At 46.4% G+C, this 22,989-nt stretch overlaps 1 protein-coding gene across 2 annotated transcripts in view; it reads left to right on the forward strand.

Annotated features, from left to right (window-relative positions):
* Positions 1-22,989, forward strand: part of DIP2B (disco interacting protein 2 homolog B) — a 97,659-nt gene that overhangs the window by 69,266 nt on the left and 5,404 nt on the right. For both annotated transcript variants that reach the window (XM_059718228.1, XM_059718229.1), the window contains exons 12-37: positions 72-181; positions 464-566; positions 1,877-1,941; positions 2,309-2,402; positions 2,807-2,926; positions 4,402-4,516; positions 5,402-5,541; positions 6,163-6,299; positions 6,888-6,968; positions 7,331-7,458; positions 8,244-8,358; positions 9,074-9,275; positions 10,209-10,318; positions 10,473-10,553; positions 11,043-11,166; positions 12,385-12,506; positions 13,089-13,200; positions 14,324-14,433; positions 15,595-15,725; positions 16,296-16,464; positions 17,543-17,713; positions 18,599-18,660; positions 18,803-18,860; positions 19,544-19,618; positions 20,426-20,603; positions 22,556-22,679. In XM_059718228.1, the coding sequence (XP_059574211.1) occupies positions 72-181; positions 464-566; positions 1,877-1,941; positions 2,309-2,402; positions 2,807-2,926; positions 4,402-4,516; positions 5,402-5,541; positions 6,163-6,299; positions 6,888-6,968; positions 7,331-7,458; positions 8,244-8,358; positions 9,074-9,275; positions 10,209-10,318; positions 10,473-10,553; positions 11,043-11,166; positions 12,385-12,506; positions 13,089-13,200; positions 14,324-14,433; positions 15,595-15,725; positions 16,296-16,464; positions 17,543-17,713; positions 18,599-18,660; positions 18,803-18,860; positions 19,544-19,618; positions 20,426-20,603; positions 22,556-22,679 (3,037 nt within the window). The remainder of the gene's footprint in view (positions 1-71; positions 182-463; positions 567-1,876; positions 1,942-2,308; positions 2,403-2,806; positions 2,927-4,401; positions 4,517-5,401; positions 5,542-6,162; positions 6,300-6,887; positions 6,969-7,330; positions 7,459-8,243; positions 8,359-9,073; positions 9,276-10,208; positions 10,319-10,472; positions 10,554-11,042; positions 11,167-12,384; positions 12,507-13,088; positions 13,201-14,323; positions 14,434-15,594; positions 15,726-16,295; positions 16,465-17,542; positions 17,714-18,598; positions 18,661-18,802; positions 18,861-19,543; positions 19,619-20,425; positions 20,604-22,555; positions 22,680-22,989) is intronic.

Consider the following 22,989-nt stretch of genomic DNA (forward strand, 5'->3'; position numbering starts at 1 on the left):
TTGCAAGTGGCAGAGGAATGGTGATTTCTTCGACTAAGCAGGCTTTGTGTTCCCTTTGATTTTCACTCTAGGTTGGCCCAGGCTCAAATGGGTTGTGACAGACTCAAAGTATCTTTCCAAGTCACCAAAGGACTGGCAGCCCAACATCTCAGCTGCAGGAACTGAGCCAGCTTATATTGAGGTACGGAGTGGATGAGAATTGGGCTCCTCTTCTGAATGTAATGAGTAGAAGCCAAAGTAATGGCAGTTTGAATAATCCCAGCATTTTACTTTACACGGAGAAACAATGTGGCCTTCTAGTGAGTCCTGTGGATGCACCTGCACAAACAGGTCCTTTTTGAACGTCTCAGTTAACGTACAGAAGAGAGAGACCGCTCTGACTCATGAGGGCTTCACCTCGCAGTAACCCCCTTCACATGCAAGGTCCAGGGTTCCCAATTTGGCTACGTTTTGTGTTTTCCAGTACAAGACCAGCAAGGAAGGCAGCGTGATGGGCGTGACAGTGTCTCGAATTGCCATGCTGTCTCATTGTCAGGCTCTGTCTCAGGCCTGCAACTACTCAGAAGGTGAGCAGTGCTCCATGGCAGTGTTGTGCCTGATGGGGAGGGTGGGGGGACAAGCTCAGTTTGCAGTGAGCTTTCTCTCCATGCTCACTTATGTGGATTTTCAAATCTAGCTTTGGGTGCTGGGATCATCTTTTTCCTAAATCAGAAGATTGCAGCATAAACTGAGACAAAGGGGTGCTCATAAATATCTCTGCTTGGAGAAAAAGATGATGGGCTTTTAAGCTTGCCTGGAATGTCAGCAAATCCATATCCTGGGGAAGCTTCCTCTGAGAAGTGTCCAGTTGTGCTCCCTCTGACTTGCACCATGGAAGCATGTGTACAGACCAGGTCCTTCCCAGGAAACCAGGCCCCAAACCATGTAGAGCTTTACAGGCTCAAGCAGTTAGAGAGCAGAAATGACCAGAGGAGATGCATCAAGCTGTGCTGCAGGAGGTGTTCTTGGTCTGCTCTGCCTACCAAATCAGAAAGTTATATACATACCCTGTAGCTCAGAGCGCCTGCTGATGAGCTGTACATCGTCGTTTCTGTTTGAGATGCAAGCGTGTGCATTCTGGGGGCTGTTGCTTTCGTTTCCCTGACTGCTGATAGTCCGTCTTCCAAAGCCCTGGAATGGCGGCCCTGTAACCTTGTCCTCTTCTGCCCCTTGTGCTTAATTAGGCTAAGACACTTGGGTATTCCAGGATCAGCATATAAATGCCTGGCTGGGCTAGAATGTAATTTTCTTGAAGCTTTTTACATGTACTCTCTTACATTCACGTTTGATCTTGGATACATTAGCTCAGTGCCTTGTCATCTTCTTTACTGCACTGCATGCATACATCTGCATCTGCTGGATTTGTATTTGCATAATTAGGAGCTCTGACTATTTAAAAGGTGTAAGAAGGCAAGAAGATTAGCCTCCGTGCTTGCAGTTTGCAGAATGGCTGCCGGTCTGCCCTGTCACGGAACCAGTTTGCTGCTTTCTTATCTGTCTAGCTTAATGCAGGCATTTGCGTGGTGTTTACCTTATCCACCATACAAAAGATCACTGATGTTTGGTTTTGCTGAGCTTAAAAGGGAATGGAGATTTTCAAAGGAGTGTAAGGAAGTCAACAGGGTGGGAAGACCAGGGTTGTGCTCACCTCTATTGTAGCATCACTGTTCCTCTTTCTGCCTAAAGTGAGGCACCCCTTCACCTGCCAGTCTGACACCAGGAGGGGCTGCCTCCGGGAGCTTGCTTGGGAAAGGGGCCTGTCACTGCCAGCAGCGCAGCTCCACATACCTGCCCGTCTGCTCAGTTTCATGCTGGTATCACAACTTGCCTCTTTCAGGTGAAGCCGTAGTGAATGTTCTGGATTTCAAGAAGGATGCAGGGCTCTGGCACGGCATACTGACGGTGAGTGGTGCTTCAGGGGATAGGCACAGAGGACCGTTGTTCTGAATGCTCTGTAGCCCTTCCAGATTGTAATGTGAGGTGTATTAAGGATGAGAGTTTGGGTCCAATTTAGTCCTGGGTCCTATTGTACCACTCCCATCTAGATTCTCTGCCAAAAGTGGTAGCAGCTTTAGCTTAGTTGCTAGGCTTTCCTGTAAATTTGGATGATGCTTTGATATACAGTCTTGCAGGAAGAGTGTAAATTTCCCCAGGACTTTTTTTCTAGTGGGGGGCCAGGGAAATGAGATGGGAAAGGCAAGTTCTGTCTGACTTGTATTAACTGTGTGGTGTTGGCACTTCCCTGCAAATCTTTGTTTCTGCTTTTCAGAATGTAATGAACAAGCTGCACACCATCAGCGTGCCCTATTCTGTGATGAAAACCTGCCCCCTCTCATGGGTGCAGCGAGTTCACGCTCACAAAGGTACTGTGTGTTCTTTATGGCTTTCCAGGTGAACAAGAAGCATCAGAGGTGTGAGTTCTGTTGTGCTTAGGAGCCTGTCTGAGTAGTGTTCAGAAATGTGTCCCCTGGGCTCACTTCCATGTGTGCACAGCACCCTAATGCTGCATGGCTGACTGAGGGCAAGCCCCGTCACCTTGATGGCAAATGGCCTCCATGCGCAGAGGCCCCCTTGGCCCAAACCCGCAGCCACAGCATGCCAGGCTGTGACCAATGTGCTCGCTGGTGGACCTGCAGCACTGGTGAGAGCTGCAGGCCTGACTCCCAGTTCAGAGGCTGTCTGGTGTCAGATCTTTCACGCTTCACTGAAAATCTTGCACAGTGGTTTTCTCTGTTGTAACATCTCCATTTGTGTCCTTGTTTTGCAGCAAAGGTGGCTTTAGTGAAATGTCGTGACCTGCACTGGGCCATGATGGCTCATCGGGACCAAAGAGATGTCAGCCTGAGTTCCCTGCGGATGCTGATTGTAACGGATGGTGCAAACCCCTGTGAGTATTCCAGAGGGAGATCCCCCTGGTCATTCTTGCCATGGACTCAGCTCAGGTTCCTTCTGTGTACTGACTTCCAGGGACAAAATGATGGTCTTCAACTAACAGGCCAGAAAGGCAAGCCTTGGCTCTAGTGCAAAGGCAAAGGTGCCAAATGCTGTGCCTGACCTGAACTTTCTGCGGTTCTCAGACTTTACGGTTGTAGATCCTACCTTTTTAAAATGTTTTTCCCTCTATCCAGACCTGCACAATTAAAAGAAATTCAGTTGCCTATCCCAAAATCTTTTGAACTTCTATTCTTAAATACACCCTCTAGAATTAGGTGCACAGGCAATGCTTCTCCCTAAACTTGTTCAGTTGTAACAGTTGTAGGTGAAATATTAGGGTGGGGTGGGGGAAAGAGGGCTTAGCAAGGAAGCAGTGGCAGCTCCGCAGTAGAACGCAGGGAGTTCTGGTAAGAGGATTAAAAGGTTAGTGTGGTGATTTGTCTAGCAGGCCAGAGAACAGGAAGAGATGCATTAGCTGGCCGTGTGGCAGAGGGGTGTGGGGGTGAGTGGTTTTAGATTGCTCACAGGGGATGAAGAGAAGGGTTTTAAAAATGGTGTTGAAAGAAATGAGCAACAGATCTGCATTGCATGCTGCTGATTATAGGGCTTAATGAATGTCTGTCCAGATGGTACCAACTGGAGGGATGAGACTGAAATACTACTAGGGATGTTTTGGATGTGTACACAGAAAAGAAACAGCCAGGGAACGTGCTATTTTAGGGGAGATGGAAACTATTTCAGTCCTCTGAGTGCATTCTCTAGCAGGGCATTATTTGGAAATTCGAGGTATCTGTTTAAGTCCATTCTGTAGCAGAAGCAATTCCTTTGCGGTAAAGATGCAAACTCAAAAGATGTGTAAGAGATTGTGGTTGTGAGGTTGCTATTTTTACTCATTGAGCATTTGAAACCCCTTTAGCTAGCTGTGTTGTGTTGTGAGGCTTTCCTCAGTAGGCGTGTTCTCTCTTTCTCTGTATACCAACTGTCAGAGGGCACGCTGTAAATTAAGTTGTGCAACTTGATCCAGGATTACAGAAATACGGTACAACATGGCTGAACGGAAGTCTGCTTTTGAGAGGATGCACTGAAGCATTAACTGCTTTTACAAGCAACTGATGTATACTTAGGATAGAATTTTTAAAAGTGCCTCAATGACTAAGAGCAGACAAGGTTCCTTGGGTGAATTTGATATCTTTTATTAGACCAACCCAAATAGTTGGAGAATAGTTATTAAGCAAGCTTTTGGGTTCAGTGACTAAGAAGAACTTGACGTCTTGACCTTTGAAGATGGTACTCTTTTGGAAATGATACTGTATTTAGGGATGTTGTGAACTGCAAGTGTATGCATTTCCAGGTCATTTCTATGCAGAATGTTTCTTGTTTCGATTGCGAGTGCTGAGTAACAGTCTGAAATGCTGTCTTGCCTTCCAGGGTCTGTTTCTTCATGTGATGCTTTCCTGAGTTTATTTCAGAATCATGGGCTTAAACCTGAAGCAATTTGTCCATGTGCCACATCTCCAGAAGCAATGACTGTAGCAATTCGGAGGTATGGGAATATGTTGTATCTCATTAAAGTACATCTGTATTTAAAAGGAGATGGCCCAATTAAAAATGTTTCTAAAATCATTTCCTTATCTATATTGTGAACGGTGAGACTTTGATTTAAAAACCGAGCTTCTTACAGTTCATTTTTGCTTCAGCTCAAGGCTGAAGCTAGTTTCTTTTTGTTTTTTTGTATAGGTTTCAGCCAGTTTCATTTTTAGGTCTTTGAGGAAGATTCTTTGAAAACTGTTCCTAAGGAATTAAAAAAAATATATTTCTATCCTAAGCTTTGCTTTTATCTTAAGCATATTTTACTGAGTCTAAATATTTAGCCTGTACAAGACCAGCCTTGTCTCTTTAAATAGTAATACTGTATGTTTTCCATGTGCAGTGAGTCACTCTCTTAATATGTATTTACATGCATCCAGTGTTCTTTACTGACTTCAGTGGAGCTTGTGAGGTTGGGCACATGCTCACGGGAATCAGGGCCTTGAATGGTCCCCTCTTAGGTATGAGAGCCTTTGGTATTTTCCCCCCCTTGCTGTTGTGGGGCTATATGTGTATATCTGCAGTGGTATTTGCTCCCCTCTGCAGCAACCAGAGCAGCAGTGACCCAGTCCCAGAGCTGGCACATCCACCAGATTAAGCTGATGACAGGGTAGAAGGGGTGCTACAGAAGGCTGATTACTGGCTGTCTCGGCACTCATGCCACAGACCAGTATGGTTCTCCCAAGCAGTAGCTTCCACTTCTGTCCTGGAAATTAATTTAGTTAATGAAGGCTTTCAGAAATGTGCATCCCCTTGTGTTGCTGTGATGTTGTGCATTTCCCATCAAGGTCTAATAATATTTTTAAGGATGATTTAGCTTACTAGTCTGTTTCCTTCTAAGGCCTGGTGTCCCTGGGGCACCGTTACCTGGAAGAGCCATCCTGTCCATGAATGGGCTGAGTTACAGCGTGATCCGTGTAAACACGGAAGACAAAAACTCTGCTCTCACCGTGCAAGATGTTGGCCACGTGATGCCTGGAGGTAAGAGTGTACAGGTGCCCTCTTGTTCCATAAGCACTCTTCAGGGGACAGCAAGGACACAGCAGTGACAGCACAGGACTAGGGATGTTATCTCAGTTCCCAGAATAAGAGGCTCAGACTTGGCTTCCTATACTGGTCCTGCTGCTGTCTTGAGTGGCAGGGACAGCTTTTAATCTCTCCACATCTTATCTTATCCATTTGTAAAATGGACAGATTCCCCTACCGTAGCCAAGGTAGGTGTAGGCTTAGCGGTGGTCAAGCACTGAGGACCCTTGCAGGAAAGGCCATGACTCAGTAGCAGCCTTTTTCTTAGTTTACTCCTAAGAGCCAGGCATCTTGCCCAAGCACAACAGCAGCTTGATAACTGAGCACACTCCAGCTGCCTGCTGTTACATACCTAAGCACGTGGCACACCTTGTTGCGAAACCCTTGATTTCCAGAGGAAGATTCCAGCGATATGTCTGGACGTGTTCAGCTCCAGCATCCGGAGACTTGAGTCCCTAGTCGCATTTTCATAAAATACTAATTATCCCTCTCACTTAACTGTGTCAGGCAGTGTTCTAAAAAAGGGCCCCTGAGCCCTTCTTAAGAAGTTCTACAGTTGTGTGCGCTTTGCTTTAGGAATGATGTGCATCGTGAAACCTGATGGGCCGCCCCAGCTCTGTAAAACGGACGAGATTGGTGAAATCTGTGTTAGCCTCCGAGCAGGAGGGATGATGTATTACGGACTGGCTGGGGTGACAAAGAACACGTTTGAGGTACGTTTGTGTGGCACATCTTGCCTTCTCTCGTGTTGAAATTCAGCAACTGCTTTCAGTGTGGAATTGACCTTACTGCAGAATCTTCTAATTTCTGTAATAGCCAAGACGACATTAATGCTTGGGCTTTGGACACAGGGGGAAGCCTTGCCTGGAAGGCTAATTGCAATTAGCAGAAAGGAGAGCAGACAATGCCTAATGTTTCTCACTGCTGAGGAATAATAGAGGAAGCTTCTTCTGCAGATAAATGAGCAGCAGGCCCTGTGCATTTACTGTGCTCCAGTTCATAACAGATAGCTTGCCAGTAGAGTCCTCACGTGCATAGTCTAGCCAGGCTTGTGCTACAGAGTGATTTTTTTTCTCTCCTAATTAATGCCAGTGGCAGGTTCATGTAAGTGAAGACTGCTGCAGGGAAACACTGCGCTGGAGGCTGGTACTTTGCAGAGGGAAACCTGGTAGCAGAAGGGAATTTATTTTGCAGTTTTACTTGCATCTAGCATAATCTCTGTAGCAGTTCAAGCTGGGGAATAGTCCTTTGTAGCCTAGATTGAGACTCTAATATCTTTAAGTCCTCTCCTTCTCTTTCAGGTCATCCCTGTGAATTCGGCTGGTTCTCCAGTGGGTGATGTGCCATTCGTCCGCTCAGGCTTGCTGGGGTTTGTTGGGCCTGTACGTCATGTTGCCTTTGTGCTTGTATTGGAGGTTTTGTTTGCTATTCATGATTACATCTGCAAATAGTGCAGAGCAGTTGAGGACAGAAATAAATTGTTTAAAACTGCTGTTTTGGATATGGATGACTGACTGTGCAGGTCGATTCCCACCTGCTCAATCTTAGTTTAATTTGGAATATTTGATCAAAATTTACTCTTGAAGAACACAATCTAAAAAGATTCCTTTTACAGATATTTAGGAAAATGCTTTAAGTCTAACAGCTGGAGTGCACGGATATATTTGTTAAAGATGCGTAAGCCTACAAAAGCATCTGAGAAATGTGTGTAATTATTTGCTGATTGATATCTTTCACCCCTCAGGGTAGCTTGGTGTTTGTGGTTGGAAAAATGGATGGATTGCTGACGGTTAGCGGACGCAGACACAATGCTGACGACATTGTAGCAACTGGGTTGGCTGTTGAATCAATAAAGACAGTCTACAGAGGAAGGTTAGTGAGATGAAACCTCTTTCTCTTCCCACTGCAAATTACACATGATCAGGCAATTACATTACGATCCGTCTGTTTTTTCTAAGAGTAACTGGGTTCATCTGGGCCCTCTTGTAGCAAGTGTGTCTTTGAATAGTCAGTCTCCCTAGTAATTGGCCCATCAAGCCTGAGTATCTTGTGTGACAGGAATCTGTTCCAGCTGGAGGAAACGAGGTGTCAGAAAACACTGTGCAGGGAGCTGCAGGATAACCAGCCCTGTGGAGAGTTCACTTCTGCCCCCCATTGTTAACTGCTGACTCATGTCCTGCCGCAGGCAGGTTTTTATCCCTTTCCCAAGGAATTTTGTTTTCTTTAACATTGACATTGGGTAAAAGCATATTTTCTAATTTTCTAAAGGCCTGAAAGGACTTGGGAGCCTGAGTTTCAGTGACTGCCAGTGGGATTTAGGTTCTTAGGGCAAACATTTCAAAGATGCCTATTATACCCATGTCAGTTTAGCACTTTATTATGGACTGGAATAGAGATGTGATGGCTAGAGTGGAAAAGGAAGCTGCTGGGAAGAATACAGTAGCTGCTCCACAGAGTGGGATGGTTGACTTTCTCTGGCCAGTCAAACTTCCCGCTCAGCCTCCTGGTGGCGTCTCTTTTCTCCAACCTTGGAGCTTTTGAAGCTCTGTTCTCTTCTGCTAGCATGTAGTGTGTGTCCCTCTCCTTGGCTCTTCAGAACATGAGCATTTCCAGGAGGTGGCATGGGAGGTCCTGTCAATGCCTTTCTCTCCCTTCAGGATTGCTGTATTCTCAGTCTCTGTGTTTTATGACGAGCGGATTGTGGTGGTGGCAGAGCAGCGGCCGGATGCTTCTGAGGAGGACAGTTTCCAGTGGATGAGCCGAGTGCTGCAGGTTAGAGCCAAGCAGTTTTGCTGGGTGAGGTGTGGCTCCCTCCAGCCAGGTGGCACAGGCATATGCCAGACAGAGCCTGGCATCTGTCGTCACACTTTCTCAGGCAGCAGCAAGAAGCCAGGTCATTGACAGAGTGGTGTGGATGGGCTCTTTGGACCAGATGTCCTGGGGGTCCTGAATAGACAGATGTGGAACATGGCATAACCCCTGATGGGAGTGGGTCAGTGTTAACTGGACCCAAAGGCAGGCACCCAGGTACTAGCATGCTAACACTGTGTTCTGCCTTTCTGCGTGTTGTTTACAGCACAGCAACACGGTTTACCCCACCCTGGCAAGGTCTTTAGGCATGTTGCTGAAACAGAAGGGAGGTGACTTCCTCCCTCTGGTCAGGAGATGCTTGCCAGAGCTCCAAGGGGCAGCAAGGAGGCTTCTTTCAGGCATCTGTGTATAGATGCATGTTAAATCAAGCAAACAGCTAGATGCTGTTGCTCTTGACAGCTTTATGCTAGCTTTGCCCAGCACGTGTTGGTGGGCCTGTGAGTCAGTGGTGTTGTGTCCTGGTTTATTTTTGAGAGAAATTCTTGTTGTAATGTGCATTTTACTAGACCAGGATCCGGCTGTGCTAGACGATGTTGCAAACAGGGCAGATAGGATCTGACAAACACAGGAGCATCTGTTAACATCCAGTATGAGCAACTTTCTCTCCCTTCTCTAGGCAATTGACAGCATTCACCAAGTCGGTATATATTGCCTTGCTCTGGTACCAGCCAACACGTTGCCAAAAACTCCACTTGGAGGGATCCATATCTCTCAAACCAAACAGCACTTTTTGGAGGGTTCACTGCACCCCTGTAATATCCTCATGTGCCCGCACACGTGTGTGACCAACTTGCCAAAACCCAGGCAGAAACAACCAGGTAATGCAGAGCTGCTGCTTGCTATCGGGAACGCTGGCCAGCAGGGGATAAACCATGGAGTTCATTGCCTCAGGCCTGGGAAATTGGTTTGATGTCTTTGCAAGGGAAGCATGAGTTAATCACTGTTCTTGCTGCTGGGGACCTCCCAGCCTGCCATCATGGGCTGTTTCAGGCCTTTCTTTGATGCTTCTGTTGCTCAGGAGCTGATTTCAAACCCTACCCTAACAGACTTGTGATCGATGGGTAAGAAGCACCTGAAAGATGAGGAGTTGGCTAAAAACTCTTCTGCACCTCCAAGGCTCCCTTCATCAGTAGCTGTGGCAGTCGAATGCTAAGAGGAGCCTTGCCCTGGGGAGCAGCTTTCTATTCCCAAGCCCAGGCCTTGCCGCCTACCAGAGGCTGTGACTCCAGGCCACTGAACTGTCTCCTCGTATCTTGGCTTACAGACTGATTGTGGACAGTTAGTGTACCACAGAGCCTCTTTCACAGGGTTCCCTAATGAGAGTAGCCCCAGGGCTGGGTTTTTTGTCTCTGCTGTAGTGCCTGAGAATCACTGGGATAGTTCCAGTTTCTTGCTGACTAACCTGCCTGCTCCCCAGGCATTTTCCTCAGCAGTGAAATCACAGAGTATCTCTTTGTGGAGGAAAACTAACACAAAGGATCGCCAAGGGCTTTATAAACCTCACAGATTAACTTTCCTTTGTTGGTGGAGCATTACATTTTTGGCTAGCCCCAGTTCTCAGGTGGGAGAAACTTGAATCTTTCCCAAGGTGAAATGATTTGCTCAAAGCCATGTAGTGAGTCGCTGGCAGTGCCAGGAGCCCTCACAGCCTCTCCTTGCTTTAATCAATAGCTTGTACCACTGCGCAGTAAAATATGAAATACCTTCATTGCCTGCTTCACCAAGTCTGTGCTGTTTCTCTTTGTCAACAGGTGTTGGCCCTGCTTCTGTGCTGGTGGGGAACCTGGTTGCTGGGAAGCGTATTGCTCAGGCCTCTGGGAGAGACCTTGGACAAATAGAAGACAACGATCTGGTTAAAAAGGTAAATCTCTGCAACCAGACAATAGTCGTGGGCAGTGAGTGGGGAAGAATCTTGCCCCACAGCTGTGTAAATGCAGTGAGCAGTGGTGTAAGGCATGCAGAAGTGTCATTCTGGGAGTACAAGTGCTGGCACTCACAACTTCCTCTTGTTGCAGCACCAGTTCCTGACGGAGGTGTTACAGTGGAGAGCTCAAGCAACCCCTGACCACCCGCTCTTCCTTCTGCTAAATGCCAAGGTACATGTCAGGGAGTTTTCTGTCTAGCCCACAGGCTGGCTGGGCGGTGACTGTATTTAACGGCAGATGTGAGGGCTTCAGGCAGTGGGGTTCATGTTCATTGTCCCTCTCTGGTTGCTTTAGCTATGGGTGAAAAGGACAAGATGTGGGAATTTTCATTGTGTTCACAAGATGAACGTAACATTTAACCGTTGTCTGGAGTCGGCAGCCCACATGCCACTGTGATGCGTGCCCTTGGAGTGTGCTTTGTCAGTCAGCTGTGTAGCATGGCTTCTGCAGTAAGAACTTGTGCAATAGGCTTCCTGGAAGTTGGCGTTTCCAAGGAGCAGGCCTAGTGTAAGGCAGTAGATAATGGACCATCAGGTGTCCGCAGCCTGTTCAGTGGCTAATGGTAAAGGTTGATTTTATGACAACTTCTGTGCTGTCTTTCTGCTGCCACTCTACACCACACTAGCTCTTGTTCAGCATGTTCCTCTCTTGCCTGTCAAGGGAACCATAGTGTGCACAGCCACCTGTGTCCAGCTGCACAAACGAGCAGAGAGAATTGCATCACTGCTGTGCGACAAGGGACATCTCAATGCAGGAGACAACGTGGTGCTGCTCTATCCTCCTGGTAAGGATGCTCTAGAACTGGTCAGAATCCCCACGTGGAAATGCAGTTTAGCCAGGACAAAACCTTAAATGCCAAGCTGTGTGTGGGCACCACCGTTCTCGGGGCTCTCTCCGTGTGTTGTTTGAAAATATGCTTGTGACAACTGGATCCAGTCAACTTGAGGGTTGTCCTTTCACTGAGGAACCTCCAGGTCCTGACTCCCTGCCTAGGTGTTGCCAAGTACTGAGATACCACCCCTCTGGGTGCTGTGCACCCACTGGTGGCTGTACTGCATCCCTGAGTAGTGTCACGGAAGCTGGCAGGATGGCTGGCTGGACTGTGCTTGCTGCCACCACCTTTGTGACTGAACAGGAAGTGGGAGCTCCCCTGGGGACCCTGTTCTCAGTGGCCACTCTGTGGTCGAGGGCACAGAATACTGTTTGTTTGCGCCTTGTGGCTGGTAATTCACAGCTGCCTGTTACTGAGGAGCACGTGTTCCACACAGATGAAAGGGGGCTGCCCCCTTGACCTGACCGTTTCTCTTCACACTGCTGGGAGCTCTTTGTGGGCTGGCTTCTGCCTCTGCCTGTTTAACTCAGTGGACATTGTTCCATGCAGTGCCCAATTCCACTTGATTCTTTATTCCAGTGGTGCCCAACCTTTTTCCCCAGCAGGCTGGATGGGCAATTCCTGATCTGGCTGACGGTCCCAATCCGATGCCCAGAGAGGGTGGGGGGCAGCTCAGCTCCAGTCCAGGCATGTGGGGAGGAGAGTAGGGGTGGCTCCAAACCAGCCCAGTGGCAGGAAGGGAAGGAGGGGAAGTGGCTCAGCCCCTAACCAGCTGCACCAGGGGGTGGGAGCATGGTCTGGCCCCATATTGGCTGTACAGGGAGAGAGGGGGTGCAGCCTGGCTCTGAACCAGCTGTGCAGGTTGCTTGGAAATTTAGCAGCGGGAGGTGACAGTATTTCCACTGCTCCTCCACCACCAAAATTCCCAACCCATGGGCTGTCCTGCAGGCCAGATGCCATGGCCCTGGTTCTTCTCTGTGGGTGTTGTTTCCTTCTCTTTCTTGGTCCCTCCTCACCTTCTCTGTACTGTTCACAACTGTGTTTGTGGACTCTGGGGCTGCAGACAGGGTTGGGAGGTGTGTGCAGCACACACCATTAAGAACTGTAACTGCAATTCTGGGGGAGAGGTTAGTGTCGCAGCAGCATCCACCAGCACTTGTGTCCTTGCAGGCATTGAGCTGATTGCTGCCTTCTACGGCTGTTTGTACACTGGGTGTGTTCCTGTGACCGTTCGACCACCTCATGCTCAGAACCTCGCTGCCACTCTGCCCACTGTGCGAATGATCGTAGAAGTGAGTACTGGAGATTGGAGCCCAGGGTCCAGCACAGGGCAGCAAGAGAATAAGCCCTCCTGGCTGTTTAAAGATCCAGTGCTGCTGTCCTTGGCTGTGTGTATTAGACAGTCCTGCCTCTCCCTCTTACGGGGTGACACAGGCAAAACATGCAGTAGCGAGAGGGAGTAACATCATGACTTGCCTCATGTTACTGCCCGTTGACTCCTGTCAGCACTACACCTGAATGGGAGGCAGGCAGGTGCCACCTCCATGATGTTCCCTTGTAGTGACAGTGGCTAGCTGAGGTTGATTCTGTATTCTCACGTGGCTGCGGAAGAAAAGCCCTGGGCAAAATGCAGCAGTGCGTGACACCCTTCCCAGACGGTCTGGAAGTCTTACCAAGGTCATGTGTATTATAGTCCAAGTCTGGGGGGTCTTGACTCAGCAGTGTTGTGTGGGGGAAGCCAAGAAAGGTAGTGAGAGACCAGAGGGGGGACTGGCTGTGAAAAGGCATCAGCTGAACATCACTAGGACCTTCAGTTATGGAGATTGAAAGCCATGCTTGTTACACCTTTAGCAAATATTTATCTCTTTCTGTAGGTCAGCAAAGCTGCCTGCATTCTCACGACTCAAACATTAATGAGACTGCTGAAGTCCAGAGAGGCAGCTGCTGCTGTGGATGTGAAAACCTGGCCAACCATCATTGACACAGGTGACAGCTTCTCTGTGCCACATCTCTTGGATCAAAGAGTTTCAAAGCCCTGTAAAGGGAGTTTCGGTGACTCAGGGGGACACTGCCAGCTCAGATGCTACATGGTAACTGTTTGGGGAGGTGGGGAAGCATTTGAATATTGAGAGAGAATATCCTAGAGAAAGACCGTAGTTTGACTGCACCATAGTTTGACTGCACAATCCGTGACCTTTGTATCTACAAAAAGTAGCGTATGCAGGGGCTTCATTTGGAGAAGTGTGGCACTTTTTACGTGACCCACACTGGCCTGGGGTAGTGAAAGGGAAACAAGAAGGCCTAGAAGCAGTTCAGTGCTAAGAGCCCTGTAACTACTTGTTCCTTCCAAACAGAGAGAGCTTTTCAAAACCACTGACCAATTAGAAGGGAAAAATCTGCTAAATCAGATACTGGGGAGAACTACAGCTACAAAGTATGCGTTCATGTGCCTTGTGCTCATGCAGCTCTGCCTTTTGTTGTCAGGAAGGAAAGATGGGAAAAGGTAGTTGTTCTTTGTAGCCTCTTTGGCCTGTAATTACTGAATGTTTCTGAATTTGAGCAAAGAACAGCAAATACAAGGCTGGGATGATTTTTTTCTGTAACCTGAGCCAAGTCTGGCACTTTGAGTTCTAATCCCTTGTTCTGAAGCTGCTGAGCTTCATGTGGAACATAGCACTTGGGTAAAATTAAATTTGTTTGATGTCAGTGGCCTCAGACTATGCTTCCATGTCACAGTCAGTCCTGCCTGGCCCCCCATCTGGCGTGCTCTGCAGAGAGGACAGGGATGAAATGACCCAGCAGAATTGTAAAGTCTCAGTTATGTTCAAGTGTTTGATTAAGTGCTTCACACACCTGTCGCATCTCTCCCTGCTGAGTCTCAGGCCAGGCACACTGACTCGCATAAAAGGAAATTCTTACCTTTGTGCCTGAGAACAGTTTTCATTACGAGAAAGCTTTGGCACAGTGACAGTCTCTCCTGTCCCATAGCCAGCCACCAGGATGGCTCACTCCCGTTCTGCTCCTCTCACCCCCTTTGGAAGTTCCAGCATCCCCAAGAATCCCAATTCAACCCAGGCCTAAGCTCCATCTTTGTTTCTTACTCACACAGATGACTTGCCCAGGAAGCGGCTACCTCAGATCTATAAACCACCCACACCAGAAATGCTGGCATACCTGGATTTTAGCGTGTCCACAACAGGCATGCTTACAGGGGTGAAGGTATAGTAACAACGTGCTGGAGCCTTTTCTTTTTCTAACTCTGCAGGATAAGAGGGAAGGACTGGGATGGTTGTTATTTTCAGATTTAATTTGAAAGTTTGCCACACTCCTCCCCCCCCCCCACCCCCCCTGGGGCAAATTGGGGTGAATAAAGTATGTGCTCATGAAGCAGCTCTGTCTTGTGCTGCCATAAAGGAAAACTGGGCTCAGAAGTGTTTTCAAGGATTCCTGTTGTCTGGGTTGGTAGAGAACCCATTTGTGGACAACAGGGAATGCTGCTGGGCATACTGTGCAGTGCTTACTAATGAGCCATTGTAATCACACTCGCTGTACTGCACTGAGACAAATAGCGCTGGGGATTGACCGCAGAGAACTGAGATGCACACCATATTTACACCAGTGGAACGAGTCTTCACATCAGTGTAAAAAAGTAGCAGACAAATGGTACTCAGCACTATCTTAGTGTAACTTATTTGAATCTGATGTAAATTCTTATTTGAATCATAGTACCCTAAGAAAAATCACAGGTAAAACTATACGGATGTGCGTTAAACAAGTGTAGGTGTTGTGTGCTTGAAGCTTCACCCAAGGTGGCTGTTTGCTCGTGGCAGACAGGCTACATTGTTCTCCCATCACCTGGTAGAGTGCTACTCCACTAGCAGCATCTCGCTTGCAGCTAGCCCAGGAGAGCTGCTTGTCTGTCCATTCTGGAGCCTGGTGTTATTTACATCAGTGTACAAAACACAAATACATCTACACCAGTGTAAATGCATCATGTGTTCAGGTTCAGAGAGGAGGAAACAGAAGCAGAAGTCAAGGCCCAAGGCTGTGCTAGGGGCTGCTGAGTACAGTTAGCTGCTGTGGGATGCGTAGAGTAAGAAACAACCTTTTTATGAAAACTGCCTAGGACAATGCCTCTCCTTTTACAGCAGACACTTTCATGATGTCTTTTTGATACAGAACTGAGCTGAGGAGGGGGACTTTCACAGCGCTCTGTGTTTGCCATGCAAGATAAGGCTGGCAGTAGTTTAATTTTGAAGAGTAGCACTGTTAGGAAATCAAGCTTAAATCTAACTTTACATAGCATCTATACTGGGGGAGTCCTGCTCTGACGGCCGTGGATTTCAACACCCTGTCCTTCCTCCCCATCTTCTGTTACAGATGTCCCACTCGGCAGTGAGTGCCCTTTGCAGGGCAATAAAGCTCCAGTGTGAGCTCTACTCCTCTCGGCAGATTGCCATTTGCCTGGATCCATACTGTGGGCTCGGCTTTGTGCTCTGGTGCCTTTGCAGGTATGTCTTGGAGTAGAGACACGAGGCTAAGATTACTGCCTGGTCTTAAAACAGGAAGTGGAGGGACCTCCCCTCAGCTGGTGCAGGGCAACACAGCTGGGTTGACTGGGAGCTGAATGGTTTTGCATTACACCAGCTGAATATGAGCTCTGGACAGCAGTCCCCCTTGCCTGCTGGGTTGCAAGGTTCACTCTAGCCTGCTTCTCTGTCACGCATAGCTGTCTGGTCTACGCTGTCATGTTTATTTTATACGATATTCCTACGGAACCTATTTCTGGGAGCATATTGCGGAGCATGGCCTCCTTCACCTTGACTGTGGGAGTGTGTGCACTGCTTGTCTGGTTTGATATCCAGATTGTAGCTGGATTGGTCTAGAGGCAATATTAGTAATACAGTGTTGCTGCAGGAGATGGGCAGCAAAGCCATCATCTGCTTGTCTCAGACAGAATCTCAGGACCTGATTTTGGTGTTGCAGATGCATGATGTTGCTAACACACAAAATACTGTAACGATTCTTTTAAGGCTAAGACTTCCTAGACTAAAACCTTCCTTTTTCTGGTCTCTCGGCAGTGTGTACTCTGGTCACCAGACCATCTTAATTCCTCCTATGGAGTTGGAATCCAATCTGTTCCTCTGGCTCTCCACTGTCAGTCAGTACAAAATCAGGGACACTTTCTGTTCCTATTCAGTCATGGAGTTGTGCACAAAGGGACTTGGGAATCAGGTCGAAATGTTAAAGGTAAGAGGCTTTCTCTGGGTCTTACACTTATTCTGAAAGTTGATGCCCACTCTCCTGCTAAAGGCAAAGGAGATATGACCATTACACGTATAGGTTTTGATAGCAAAAACCCCAGGAGGGTATCAGCCACACGTGGCACAGATGCTCTGTTACATGATCTTATTATGCACCAGGGCTGTAGATCAGACTTTCTGGCCCGCCTTTAAAGCAGAAGCACCATCCCTATTGGAGGCTTTGGTTGTAGCTGTGTTGGTCTAAGGACATAGGCAGACATAATTCTTTGGGTAAATGTGATATCTTTTATTAATTTTTGTAATATTGGCTTCTGACCCATCCAGGAGAGCACAAACAACTGCAAACTGTCCCTCTCCCTGAAGAAGGGTGTTTGTACCTGAAAGCTTGCAAAGAACATTTTTTCCAACTCGTTCAGTTGGTATAATAAAAGATATCACATATCCCCATTGGATTGCATAGAAGATAAAAAGCAAAAGGTTCAGGGAACTTTTGTATCCATTTTCCCTAAAATGGGCTTTGTGCTGTGAGTACACATTGAGAGCTCAGCGTTGCTGTGTTGGTGATACAGAATTTTGAAGGTTTCCTTGCATTGTCACACAAGCTATTGCTCAGATCTGAAATACATGATACTTCACCCTTAATTATAGGATCAGAATGTCTAGTGCTCAGAACAGATCATTGCAAGTTCTGGTCCAAACTTTGGTGTAACTGTGATCTTCAGTAAGTCCCCTTTCCCTTGCTAGCTTCAGTTTCTTCCACTTCATTTTCCATGATATAGCATAAAGAAGTGAAGGGCGCTGTGCTCCTTATAATAGCAAGCTGTGTTGACAGTGTCATAGTTCTAGTCGTTATTTTGGAACTTCTTAACTTGCATGTCATAGCTTACAAAGGGAAGCAAGTAGGGAAACTAAATGTGCACATGGGGTGTCCCTGGCAGCTGGAATAGAGGTGTCCATTCTTCTGAACATGAAGCAGGAGGGTAGACGGTCTTCTAGAACAATGTGTCTGGCTGCATTGTCAGAAGCAGAGCAACAGTCTGTTACTTGCATGCCTCTGTCTTCAGGCAAGAGGAATTCATCTGTCCTGTGTCCGGACCTGTGTGGTGGTTGCAGAGGAGCGGCCGCGAGTCTGTCTGACCCAGTCCTTCTCCAAGCTCTTCAAAGACATTGGCCTGTCTTCACGTGCTGTCAGCACCACCTTTGGGTCGAGAGTCAATGTAGCCATCTGTTTACAGGTACGCTAGGGTGCTTTCCGGGAGAACAAGCATTGTGAATAGCAGCAGGTTTCCAGGTCCCATTGCATTCTGAGTTCTTAAACTTCATGGCTACCAGACACTGTCTGCTTATTAGTTTAACACAAAATTCTGCTCTTTGGAGGACTAGCCAGTGTGTAGAGAACAGCTGGGCATAGTATTCTGCAGCTCCTTCATGTTCTTGGCCATCAGATCACATTGCAGAAATAAGAGACAGCTGAAATACTTCCCAGGGTTCATATTTCTGTGTAAGTCTGCTTCTCCTGTGGCAGCCAGCGGGAGGCTGGTCACTGAGGCAGACATTCTCAAGGAGCAGATTGTTCCGAGGTGACTTCCATTCTGGCCCAGTTTTCACACTTCTCAGCATTGCAGCTTTGCAGGTAGGAGTGATCATTGCAGCCAGGTGCTGCTGGCCTGCCTGCATAAGTGCTCCCCCAGTGTCAGCATGGGACTTATGCAGACACTGACTGTGCCTGCCCTGCGGCTGTGTCCTTGAGCCCCACACTCCTTAGCTTGGAAGTGAGACTAGGAACAGGCTGAAGATAATCTTCTAAGTGTCTTGTTTTCATAAGGTAAATTTATTAGAACAGCTCCCAGTTGAGCAAGAGATAGGGAGGCTCAGCTGTAGGTGAGAATCAGGGGGGCCTCACATGCCCTAGTTCTGCTAACCAAACAGCTGTTCAAGGACTGGTTCCCCTCCCCTAATGCCTCTTGGTTGGAGCAGGTGTTGCAGAAATAGTGCTTTGTGTCCTTTGTGCTGTAAATCCTGCTGCTGTTTGCTCTTTTCTGAATTTTCGATACTTTACATTAATTACTGTATCATTCTGATTAGAAATATAAAAACCTTTTTCAATGTTAACCCTTTAGGGAACCTCTGGGCCTGACCCCACCACAGTGTATGTAGACCTGAAATCATTAAGGCATGACAGGTACAGTATGTTTACATTGCACTCAATTAATAATCCACTATATAATGTACTGGATAGTACTGTATTGGAACAGATTCCTCTTGCTAGATGAGTTTGCAGGTTTTTGCTTTTCTTGATGTTTTTTATTGTTTTTTTTCTTCAGAGTGCGATTAGTAGAGAGGGGAGCTCCACAAAGCTTGCTGCTTTCAGAGTCCGGGAAGGTAATTTTGCATGGATTTCCTAATAGCTTGGCATGTAGAATATCTGACCATATGGCTGCAGGCATATCTCCTTCAGAATGTTTTACATGTGCACTTGTCGTTCAGAAAGGCAGCTGTATTCATCATATGCTATGGCATGGGAGTGGCGAGCCTTCCACTAACTTTCCAGTACAGTAGTACCCATTTATGATGAATTTTTTTCTGACTTGTAACAGTATGCTCTGCTGGACCTGGAACTAGTTGTTTCCATGGTGCAATGTACTAAAACTTTTGGGGGGTTCAGTGTTCTCTTTTCTGGAGGCTGCCATGCATTAGGGATGGACCATAGCTGTCCCTGTTCATTTAAGCAAAGCAAAATATTTCCAAGTGTTCTGGACAGAGTTCATTATTTAAACTCTCAAATTCTATGATGGCCAGAACTGATGGTGCCAGAATGCCTTGTCCATCTCAGCTTGCGTCATTAACATATTCTTGCTAATATATGAATTGGTATGTCAGGGTTTTTATACATGCTGTATAGATACATGTGCACAAGTACACACATGAACGTGGAGGCATGTGTAACTTCTATAGGTGAAAGCTATGCCATAAAAGTCAGAGGTGAATGAGGAGCTTTTGTATTTTGAATACTTGCATGCAGCTGGTCCGTGCAGAAATACCCACATTCCTTTGTTGTTCCTTAGATTTTACCTGGAGTCAAAGTGGTCATAGTCAATCCTGAGACCAAAGGGCCTGTTGGAGATTCTCATCTTGGAGAGGTAAGTGCTGATTTAATTGTTATTGAGAGTTTGTCTGCTGCTCACTGGCTGAGCTGTTTTATCTCTATCTCTGTAGCTTTATTTGCTCTGTTACTTGATTTGTTAGGCTGCTGGCCAACAGAATGAACCTGCTCAGGCTTTGTTATTAATGCTGCTGTGCAGTTCATAGATGTTAGGGCTGGAAGGGACCTCAATAGATCATCGAGTCCGACCCCCTGCATAGGCAGAAAAGAGTGCTGGGTTCAGATGACCCCAGCCAGATGCCCATCTAACCTCCTCTTGAAGACCCTCAGTTGTTGAAGTGCTCAGAGCATTTTTCTGAGTGATGCTTTTCATGTCAAACCTAGAGAAAGAGAAATCATTTTAGAACTGAAAGGCTCACTGTAGCAGATCCCACTTTGCTTTGGGGACCATTTTCTCAGGCTGGGTTTCCAAACCGTCAGTCTAGTTTGCAATTATTCTGATTGCTTTGATTACACTTAAGTATATTTCATCATAGTTAAACTTGCTCTGATAGGAACTGTTGGGGTCGCAGGCAGTAAGGCCTTGCAGCCAGTTCATCCACTTACTCGTGCAGGTACAGGGGACAGGCAGCTGCCAGGGGCATTTTGAGACTGCAAGATAGATTTGGCCCTTGGGTGGCACTTCTGGAATCTTGAACCAAGGAAATCGTAGTTGCAAAGAGAACTTATTACAGTTCAATCCCTCAATGATTTCCTTGGGAAACACGGTGCTTTTAATCCTCTTATTCAAAGAGTGCCCTACTTCCACCGGGCACAGGTTTCAGTATTGTATTATTTCCTTTAGATTTGGGTGAATAGTCCGCATACAGCCAGTGGCTACTACACCATCTACGATAATGAAACCCTCCCAGCTGATCATTTCAACACTCGCTTGAGCTTTGGTGATGCTGCTCAGACACTTTGGGCTCGAACTGGATACCTTGGCTTTGTTCGCCGGACGGAGCTCACAGCTGCCAGTGGAGGTTTGACAAAAATAAATCTCTTTTACCATTTAAGCAAAGATGGAGAATCTGCCATTGTTTCTGGTGATAATGTGTGACTGCCTTAGGTCTCCATGGTGTATTCTCCAAAGGAGTAATCAGTTCTTCCTTCTCTAATACCAGCTTTCCAAGCCCCAGCTATAGCCATCTGGCACTCTCTAGTCTCCTCCTGGCTGGAACAAAACAGTTCCTCAAATGAACATGTGCTTTATTCCTCTACCCCTTGTGTTCTGTTTCTGACTTGTCTCTGGCCAAATGGAGGAACTGAGGTCTGTTAACTGCTTCTGGTCAGAGAACAGGGGCCATAGTAGAGGCGTGTAGCAAACTCTCCACCCACCAGCTCCTGGGAATGAAACACATCTAGCCTGCGATTTCAAACCACAGATAATTCCAGGCAGCATGTTTCTGGGATGGAGAAAGGCAAGCTGTTTCTTGGCACTGCTCTGGCTAAGAATGTGTGATTTTGAATTCAGCTCGTGTCTGAGTGGGACATTTGGAATGTTTTGCTAGCCCTTTATTTCAGGCTGTTTTTATCCTTGTAATTTTACTCTAGAATAATTCATGTTGTCCAGAAGACAGAGCAAAAGGGGTTTTCCAGCATGGCTCTAAGCAGACTCTTCAAATGGAAACCCAGCTTATGTTGGCAAAGCATTTTGTGGCCAGTGCAGTTTACACAAGTGCCGTGGATAAAATAATTATGCTAGCAAAACATAATTGCTAATGCAGCCATGTGTACATTAAAGCCCTGTGTCAGCCTTAACTACTGCTGTTATACCAACAGGAGTTTCTAATGCAGACCTGAGCTTTACCAAAGCTGTTGTAATCCTGCAACCTGATTGGCTCCCATAGGGAACACTAGGGCCACAGTTTATTAATATCTTATCCATTTGAAAGTTGGTATTAGACCCTCACCTACAGTTATTATTAAACTCCTATATAAGACCTGTTATTCCTGTCTGTATTTGAATCTGATCGTAACTGTAAAGCAAACAGTATGAGTTTAGGAGTTTGCTATGCTTGCAGTGGTTATAACAGTGCTGCTACTACTTTTACACATGCCTGTAGGAATATATGACCTGAAGCCTGGGTTCCATATAGGGTTTTAGAGCTTTGTGGTATTTGGACTACAGTTGATAGATATTAAAGCAGTGAGGTATGGACAGAAAAATATATAAAGCATTTCAAATTCTGCCATTTGGAAACAATTTTCATTTGCAGTATATCAGCTGCATACAAAGAAAACTGCCTCCCGGCTAAAGTGTCACTGTAACACATTTTGGTTATCCTTGTTTCATCAAGAGTAATTTCTGATGGGAGTTCAAACAGATATGTTGCACTGTACCAGTGTCATCTGTCTGCTCAATTTTTGCTGCACTTTAGAGTTGTTCAAAGTGCTATAAATTTTAAATCTGTCCTGAAGAATTGAATATTTATGTTCTTAAATGTTGCTTTTTCATATCTAAAGACAGTAATAAATCTCTATATATAGTATCCCAGAATAAAGTCACTTACCAGCGCATTGATCATAGCAAGACAAGTGAAAATAGCATTTTCTGTGTTTTGAGAGGATGTTGAGCTCTATTATGTCTAAATATCTGTCCTGTTTAAATGCTTCAACTAAAAGCAAGTATGAATAATTGTGTGGACACAAATGAGGTGGTACTGATTGGTATAAAGTGTAGTGCAGTCAGGTACTTTGCTGGGGATAGCCTGTAATATCCATTGTCCAGTGCTTTGTCCCCTAGAGAAAATATTGCCATTAGTGCCCAGGTTTTAAATAAATGTCCAGGGGGGACTAGGGTATAAACATTCATAACCCAGGTGTCTGGGTATAAAAGGACTGGCCTGCGCATGTTTGCCTATGTCAGTACTTATTTTCTCCGTTCCCCCATTTTAAATTATGTTTGTGTCTAATTTTTTGTTTCTTCCCCCAGAGCGCCATGATGCACTGTATGTTGTAGGAGCTCTGGATGAAACTTTGGAGCTGAGAGGACTGCGTTATCATCCAATTGATATAGAGACCTCAGTTTCGCGAACACACAGGAGCATTGCTGAATGGTAAACTAGAATACAAAGGAATGCACGTATCCCCAGTTAGCTGGGAGTTTAGAGATTGCATGAGGTAGCACGAAAACCACAAGGATAAGTCAGATGAGCTCTCTTCCCAGATATACTTTGTGGCCACTGGCAAGTCACATAACCACTCTGTGCCTCAGTTTTTCCATTTGCATACTAGGGGTAATACTCGGCTGAGGCTTCGTTTGTGACGAGCCTTAACAAAAGATGACAAAATATAAACTTCATTCTCTGTCTTGGCGCATAAAGAACAGTTCTCTGTTCTTACACCTGTAAGTGAAAGAAACATTTA

This window comes from Alligator mississippiensis, chromosome 15 (genome assembly GCF_030867095.1).
Source record: "Alligator mississippiensis isolate rAllMis1 chromosome 15, rAllMis1, whole genome shotgun sequence".
In the NCBI taxonomy this organism is placed as follows: domain Eukaryota; kingdom Metazoa; phylum Chordata; order Crocodylia; family Alligatoridae; genus Alligator; species Alligator mississippiensis.